The sequence below is a fragment of the Oncorhynchus gorbuscha genome, unplaced genomic scaffold (genome assembly GCF_021184085.1).
Source record: "Oncorhynchus gorbuscha isolate QuinsamMale2020 ecotype Even-year unplaced genomic scaffold, OgorEven_v1.0 Un_scaffold_11834, whole genome shotgun sequence".
In the NCBI taxonomy this organism is placed as follows: Eukaryota; Metazoa; Chordata; class Actinopteri; order Salmoniformes; family Salmonidae; genus Oncorhynchus; species Oncorhynchus gorbuscha.
Genome location: NW_025754308.1, coordinates 472 through 9,318, shown reverse-complemented (window position 1 = coordinate 9,318; position 8,847 = coordinate 472). Strand labels below are relative to the sequence as shown.

The following is an 8,847-nucleotide window of genomic DNA, read 5'->3' as shown; positions in this document are numbered from 1 at the left end:
ACTAACCTGTACCCCCGCACATTGACTCGTTACCGGTACACCTTATATATAGCCTCATTACTAACCTGTACCCCCGCACATTGACTCGTTACCGGTACACCTTGTATATAGCCTCATTACTAACCTGTACCCCCGCACATTGACTCGTTACCGGTACACCTTATATATAGCCTCATTACTAACCTGTACCCCCGCACATTGACTCGTTACCGGTACACCTTGTATATAGCCTCATTACTAACCTGTACCCCTGCACATTGACTCGTTACCGGTACACCTTGTATATAGCCTCATTACTAACCTGTACCCCTGCACATTGACTCGTTACCGGTACACCTTGTATATAGCCTCATTACTAACCTGTACCCCTGCACATTGACTCGTTACCGGTACTCCTTGTATATAGCCTCATTATTTTGTTGCTCTTTTATTCTTTTACTTTCAATTTAGTTAATATGTTCTTAACCCTTATTTTTCTTCACTGCATTGTTGGTTAAGGGCTTGTAGGTATGCATTTCACGGTAAGGTTGTATTGTAAAGTGTTGATCTCATATTTCATGAGCTGAAGTAAAAGACCTCAGAAATGTTTCATATGTACAAAAAGCTTATTTCTATCAGATTTTGTGCACAAATTTGTTTACATCCCTTTTAGTGAGCATTTCTCCATTGCCAAGATAATCCATCCACCTGACAGGTGTGGCATATCAAGAAACTGATTAAACAGCATGCTCATTACACAGGTGCACCTTGTGCTGGGGAAATAAAAGGCCACTCTAAAATGTGCAGTTTTGTCACACAACACAATGCCACAGATGTCTCAAGTGTTCCGTGCCATTAGCATGCTGACTGCAGGAATGTTCACCAGAGCAGTTGCATGTATACTCACCAGACATGTCACCCATTGAGGTTGTTTGGGATGCTCTGGATCAACGCGTGTACGACAGCATATTCCAGTTCCCACCAATATCCAACAACTTCGCACAGCCATTGTGGCCTGTGGAATGTTGTCCCACTCCTCTTCAATCAACAGCCTGATAAACTCTAAGTGAAGATGTGTTACACTGCATGAGGCAAATGGTGGTCACACCAGATACTGACTGGTTTTCTGATCCTCGCACCTACCTTTTTTTTAAGGTATCTGTGAGCAATAGATGCATATCTGTATTCCTAGTCATGTGAAATCCATAGATTATGGACTGATGAATTGATTTCAATTGACTGATTTCCAATATATGAACTGTAACTCAGTAAACTCTATTAAATTGTTGCATGTTGTGTTTATATTTTTGTTCATTATACATGTGCGGTATACAGAAATGTGTCCATTGTTTTTTAGCAGACCCTGAGCACTTCCATGTACATTTTGTTCCTGACGAAACAGTCCCCTCCAGTGATTTAATGAAGAATTGCAGGCAGCTGATTCATTACGAAACGCCCATTTTACGTCATCAGTATGAGACAGAATGAGGTGAAAGGTATCCCAACCTTAGTCTACTGTTAGGGCTATTCGGTATACTTGGCGCGTCCATACCCTAACTCCTAACCCTGACCTTAACTCCTAACCGTATCCTAACCGAAGCCATAACCCTTACCTAACCTTAACCATTACCGTAACCGTTTAAAATGTCTACTTCAACGGGTGACGTCAGTGTGGGGACGTCCCATGGATCCCAGATAGCTTCGACCATATTTCAACCTGCTTGTAACCCATTTTCGGAAGCAGCAGAAGTCTGGTTGAGGTGAAAATTTGACAGGACAATGAATATCAATAGACTTATAGCTTTATCCAAATCTGTTCAATTTGGAAAGATTTTAACATCTAACGCAAGACATGCGACGAAAGAAGTCACCTTACCTCACCGGACCATTAGAACTCATGCTAGGAATCTGGCCTACGCCAAGGACCTGTTCCTTGGCAAAGTAAACAAAGTAAGCGACTAGCTAGCTAGTTTATCTATTATGCTTTTTAAATTCTAGATAAGGAATACAATGTTGATTTAGCCGTACTGTCTAAGAAATATGTGATAGCTTGCTCAGTTATTGTAAGTTAGAGACACCCATAGCCATCTTTCCATTGTTGTCAGCTGTCACCTCTCGCCAGAGGCAAGCCATTTTTTGCCTTGAAAGACAATGAGAAAATAAAGGATAAATCAACCAAATATCTGATTCGTATTGTGTGTGTCTCCTCCAGGCAGAGTGCTTCCCCTATCCAGAGATTGGAAATGAAGAGCTGGAGGAGATCAACTCGTTTGTTGCTCCGGTAGAGAAATTCTTCACTGAAGAGGGTGAGACTGAGAGAAGAGACTGCTGTCCTTATACAAGACTCAGATTCAAAGTGTGGTTCTATTCTAATAGACGTTCAGACTGTGTTCCAGTGTTGTATTCTGAGACCTGTCCTTGTATTTCAGTGGACTCCAAGCGTATCGACCATGAAGCTAAGATTCCTCCAGAGACTCTGAACGGACTGAAGGAGCTGGGACTGTTCGGTATCCAGGTGCCTGAGGAGTATGGTGAGGAGTTTAATATCAGAGGAGAACAGGTCACAGCCTGTGCAACAAACATTAGGCCTATCGCTGGTATGGTCTTCATACTGTATCAGAGACCATCTTGTGGACACACATTGAAACATGACGCCACTCAACATAACTTCCTGTCTCTTCCTAGGTGGCCTGGGTCTGTCCAACACCATGTATGCCCGACTAGGAGAGATCATCTCTCTGGATGGATCCATAGCAGTTACACTGGCTGCCCACCAAGCCATCGGACTCAAGGTAAAGAGTCCTGCACCGATAGACTCAAGGCTTTCTTTTTATCTGTGTTGTATAATGTTACTGCTGTTTGTGAACCTGTGATGTCTTGCTTGCTGTATGTTAGGGGATCCTGATAGCCGGTAGTGAGGAGCAGAAGGCTAAATATCTCCCCAAGCTGGCTTCAGGAGAACATGTAGCAGCCTTCTGTCTCACTGAGCCTGGCAGGTACGTACCGTCTGTTTCACTGGGCCTGGCAGGTTCAGTACAAACCTATTGCAGCACAGCCTTTCCCACTGAGCATGGTAGGTACAGTACGGACCTACTGCAGCACAGCCTTTCCCACTGAGCATGGTAGGTACAGTGCGAGACCTACTGCAGCACAGCCTTCTGTCCCACTGAGCATGGTAGGTACAGTACGGACCTACTGCAGCACAGCCTTCTTTCCCACTGAGCATGGTAGGTACAGTGCGAACCTACAGCAACACAGCCTTCTTTCCCACTGAGCATGGTAGATGCAGTACGAGACCTACTGCAGCACGGCCTTACTTTCCACTGAGCATGGTAGATACAGTGCGGACCTACTGCAACACAGCCTTCTTTCCCACTGAGCATGGTAGGTACAGTGCGGACCTACTGCAACACAGCCTTCTTTCCCACTGAGCATGGTAGGTACAGTACAAACCTACTGCAGCACAGCCTTCTTTCCCACTGAGCATGGTGGGTACAGTGCGGACCTACTGCAGCACAGCCTTCTTTCCCACTGAGCATGGTAGGTACAGTACGAGACCTGCTGCAACACAGCCTTCTTTCCCACTGAGCATGGTAGGTACAGTGCGAACCTACTGCAACACAGCCTTTCCCACTGAGGCATGGTAGATACAGTACGAGACCTGCTGCAACACAGCCTTCTTTCCCACTGAGCATGGTAGGTACAATGCGAACCTACTGCAGCATAGCCTTTCCCACTGAGCATGGTAGATACAGTACGAACCTACTGCAACACTCCAGTGTTTAATTGCTCAATTGTAATTATTTCACCACTATGTCCTATTCATTGCCTTACCTCCCTAATCTTCTACATTTGCACACACTGTACATAGATTTTTCTATTGTGTTATTGACTGTACATTTGTTTATGTGTAATTCTGTGTTTGTGTTGCACTGCTTTGCTTTATCTTGGCCAGGTCGCAGTTGTAAATGAGAACTTGTTCTCAACTGGCCAACCTGGTTAGATAAAGGGTTAGGGTTATATATATAAATACCTGGTTAAATAAAGGGTTATATATATATAAATACCTGGTTAAATAAAGGGTTATATATATAAATACCTGGTTAAATAAAGGGTTATATATATAAATACCTGGTTAAATAAAGGTGAAATATAAAACACAACCTGCTGAAATCATTACCATCCTGAACCAACTCTGGATGACATCATTCTGCTTTTCGACCAGTCACATCATCTGGAACTGTTTGCCGTAAAGCTGTTTTTTTGCCACTGAAAAGCATTCCAACTTTTGTTATACCAACAAATGACAGAAGTGGTTGTGTATTTTAAAGCTTGGTTTTGTCATGTTCTCTGAATCTGACTGTTTCATGTGGATCCTGTATGTTTCAGTGGGAGTGATGCTGCGTCCATTCAGACCAAAGCCACCCTATCAGAAGACAGGAAAACATACCTGCTCAATGGGTCAAAGGTGAGACACATTATCCTCCTACCTGTGTTTTGCCTGTCAGTCATGTGTTCGCTAACTGCTGTTGGTACTTTGTGTTTGTGATGATTCAGTCTGAAGGACAGTTGTGTGACTGTATTTCCATGCTGTCCAGATCTGGATCTCAAACGGGGGGTTTGCAGACCTGATGACGGTGTTTGCTCGTACGGAGGTGGTAGGAGAGGATGGAGTGAAGAAAGATAAGATCACTGCCTTCATCGTAGAGCGAGCCTTCGGAGGGATCACCAGCGGAAAACCAGAAGATAAACTAGGCATTAGGGGGTCGAACAGTAAGATCACATCTAGGCATTAGGGGGTCGAACAGTAAGATCACATCTAGGCATTAGGGGGTCGAACAGTAAGATCACATCTAGGCATTAGGGAGTCGTGCAGTAAGATCACATCTAGGCATTAGGGGGTCGAACAGTAAGATCACATCTAGGCATTAGGGGGTCGAACAGTAAGATCACATCTAGGCATTAGGGGGTCGAACAGTAAGATCACATCTAGGCATTAGGGGGTCGAACAGTAAGATCACATCTAGGCATTAGGGGGTCGAACAGTAAGATCACATCTAGGCATTAGGGGGTCGAACAGTAAGATCACATCTAGGCATTAGGGGTCGAACAGTAAGATCACATCTAGGCATTAGGGGTCGAACAGTAAGATCACATCTAGGCATTAGGGGGTCGAACAGTAAGATCACATCTAGGCATTAGGGGGTCGAGCAGTAAGATCACATCTAGGCATTAGGGGGTCGTGCAGTAAGATCACATCTAGGCATTAGGGGGGTCTAACAGTAAGATCACATCTAGGCATTAGGGGGTCTAACAGTAAGATCACATCTAGGCATTAGGGGGTCTAACAATTATTTTATTTATAATTTACCTTTATTTAACCAGGCAAGTCAGTTAAGAACAAATTCTTGTTGTTAGCCTAGTGGAGTAAATGACAGTACTTGTGTTGGTGTTATCCTAGTGGAGTAAATGACAGTACTTGTGTTGGTGTTAGCCCAGTGGAGTAAATGACAGTACTTGTGTTGGTGTTAGCCCAGTGGAGTAAATGACAGTACTTGTGTTGGTGTTAGCCTAGTGGAGTAAATGACCGTAGTTGTGTTGGTGTTAGCCCAGTGGAGTAAATGACAGTACTTGTGTTATGTTAGCCTAGTGAGTAAAATGACAGTACTTGTGTTGGTGTTAGCCTAGTGGAGTAAATGACCGTACTTGTGTTGGTGTTAGCCCAGTGGAGTAAATGACAGTACTTGTGTTGGTGTTAGCCTAGTGGGGTAAATGACAGTACTTGTGTTGGTGTTAGCCTAGTGGGGTAAATGACCGTACTTGTGTTGGTGTTAGCCTAGTCTAGAGGTAATCACGGAAAGCCAGAGGTAAAACGGGGCATCAGGGGATCCAACATATATATATATATATAACTGCAGAGACCAATAATGCCTGTTCTCCTTGTGTGAACTCATTCACTCTTCAATGATTTAAAAGTATTGTAAACCAGATAACTGTAGCTGTCAGTCAGCCAAGGGAAATCCCTGTTGTGTACCATTCACTGGGCTATAACTGATGTGTTTCTGTCCCCCAGCATGTGAAGTGTCATTCGACAACTGTCCAGTCCCTGTGGAGAATGTAATAGGAGAAGTAGGAGGAGGCTTCAAGGTGATGTCACTTCCCTTTCCCCTCTGTTATATCCTATTGATGTGCAGTTATTTTTCAAGGTCTTTTTTTCACAAGCTGGAGAGTCTTTTTTAAAACTTTTATTTAACCTTTGATTTAACAAGGCAAGTCGGTTAAGAACAAATTCATATTTACAATGACGGCCTACCCGGCCAAACTCTAACCCGGACGACGCAGGGCCAATTGTGTGCCACCCTATGGGATTCCAATCACAGCCGGTTGAGATACAGCCTGGAATCGAACCAGGGTCTGTAGTGACGCCTCTTGCACTGGAGATGCAGTGCGTTAGACTGCGCCACTCGGAGCCCCTGATAAGTTTTTCTGAGTGATTTGTTAATTTTAGTCGATTCGTTTGATCTACTAGTGCTGACCGTAATGAGTCCTACAGCGGGGTTAATAGATGCTCAGCGGCTCAGAGACGTGCTCCGACCACCACGACTGTCTGTCCTGCGCTCCGACTGTCTGTCCTGCGCTCCGACCACCGACTGTCTCCACTGTCTGTCCTGCGCTCCGACTGTTGTCCCGCTCCGACTGTCTGTCCTCCTGACCACGCGTCTGTCCTGCGCTCCGACTGTCTGTCCTGCGCTCCGACTGTCTGTCCTGCGCTCCGCTCCGACTGTCCTGCGCTCCGACTGTCCCTGCGCCCGACTGTCTGTCCTTGCGTCTGACCACGACTGTCTGTCCTGCGCTCTGACTGTCTGTCCTGCGCTCTGACTGTCTGTCCTGCGCTCTGTCTGTCCTGCGCTCTGACTGTCTGTCCTGCGCTCCGACCACTGACTCTCTGGCCTGTGCTCCGACTCTGGCCTGTGCTCCGACCACCGGACTGTCTGTCCTGCGCTCCGACCACCGACTGTCTGTCTGTCCTGCGCTCCGACCACCTTTGACTGTCTGTCTGTCCTGCGTCCGACCACCGACTGTCTGTCTGTCCTGCGCTCCGACTGTCTGCCCTGCTCTCCGACTGTCTGTCCTGCGCTCTGACTGTCTGTCCTGCGCTCTGACTCTGCCCGTCCTGCGCTCCGATCAGTCTGTCCTGCGTCCGACCATCGACTGTCTGTCCTGCGCTCTGACTGTCTGTCCTGCGCTCTGACTGTCTGTCCTGCGCTCCGACCACCGACTCTCTGTCCTGCGCTCCGACCACCGACTGTCTGTCTGTCCTGCGCTCCGACCACCGACTGTCTGTCTGTCCTGCGCTCCGACTGTCTGTCCTGCGCTCCGACTGTCTGTCCTGCGCTCCGACTGTCTGTCCTGCGCTCCGACTGTCTGTCCTGCGCTCCGACTGTCTGTCCTACGCTCCGACTGTCTGTCCTGCGCTCCGACCACCGACTGTCTGTTCTGCGCTCCGACCACGGCTGTCTGTCCTGCGCTCCGACCACGGCTGTCTGTCCTGCGCTCCGACCACGGCTGTCTGTCCTGCGCTCCGACTGTCTGTCCTGTGCTCCGACCACCGACTGTCCTGCGCTCCGACCACCGACTGTCCTGCGCTCTGACTGTCTGTCCTGCGCTCTGACTGTCTGTCCTGCGCTCTGACTGTCTGTCCTGCGCTCTGACTGTCTGTCCTGCGCTCTGACTGTCTGTCCTGCGCTCCGACCACCGACTCTCTGGCCTGTGCTCCGACCACCGACTCTCTGGCCTGCGCTCCGACCACCGACTGTCTGTCCTGCGCTCCGACCACCGACTGTCTGTCTGTCCTGCGCTCCGACCACCGACTGTCTGTCTGTCCTGCGCTCCGACCACCGACTGTCTGTCTGTCCTGCGCTCCGACCACCGACTGTCTGTCTGTCCTGCGCTCCGACCACCGACTGTCTGTCTGTCCTGCGCTCCGACCACCGACTGTCTGTCTGTCCTGCGCTCCGACCACCGACTGTCTGTCTGTCCTGCGCTCCGACCACCGACTGTCTGTCTGTCCTGCGCTCCGACCACTGACTGTCTGTCTGTCCTGCGCTCCGACCACCGACTGTCTGTCTGTCCTGTGCTCCGACTGTCTGTCCTGTGCTCCGACTGTCTGTCCTGTGCTCCGACTGTCTGTCCTGCGCTCCGACCACTGACTGTCTGTCCTGCGCTCCGACCACCGACTGTCTGTCTGTCCTGCGCTCCGACCACCGACTGTCTGTCCTGTGCTCCGACCACCGACTGTCTGTCTGTCCTGCGCTCCGACCACCGACTGTCTGTCTGTCCTGTGCTCCGACTGTCTGTCCTGTGCTCCGACTGTCTGTCCTGTGCTCCGACTGTCTGTCCTGCGCTCCGACCACTGACTGTCTGTCCTGCGCTCCGACCACCGACTGTCTGTCTGTCCTGCGCTCCGACCACCGACTGTCTGTCCTGTGCTCCGACCACCGACTGTCTGTCTGTCCTGCGCTCCGACCACCGACTGTCTGTCTGTCCTGTGCTCCGACTGTCTGTCCTGTGCTCCGACTGTCTGTCCTGTGCTCCGACTGTCTGTCCTGCGCTCCGACCACTGACTGTCTGTCCTGCGCTCCGACCACCGACTGTCTGTCTGTCCTGCGCTCCGACCACCGACTGTCTGTCCTGTGCTCCGACCACCGACTGTCTGTCTGTCCTGTGCTCCGACTGTCTGTCCTGTGCTCCGACCACTGACTGTCTGTCCTGCACTCCGACCATCGACTTTCTGGCCTGTGCTCCGACCACAGTCTGTCTGTCCTGCGCTCCGACCACCGACTGTGTGTCCTGCGCTCCGACTGTGTG

General features: G+C 49.1%; 1 protein-coding gene across 1 annotated transcript; it reads left to right on the top strand.

Moving 5' to 3' along the window:
- Positions 1-1,508: 1,508 nt before the first annotated feature.
- On the top strand, positions 1,509-6,151 carry LOC124030466 (complex I assembly factor ACAD9, mitochondrial-like; the record flags this gene model as incomplete). Its single annotated transcript, XM_046341801.1, has 8 exons — positions 1,509-1,929; positions 2,192-2,285; positions 2,409-2,510; positions 2,665-2,771; positions 2,875-2,975; positions 4,369-4,447; positions 4,578-4,752; positions 6,053-6,151. Coding segments are annotated over exons 1-8 (928 nt in total), but the record flags the coding sequence as incomplete, so codon positions are not given.
- Positions 6,152-8,847: the final 2,696 nt, after the last annotated feature.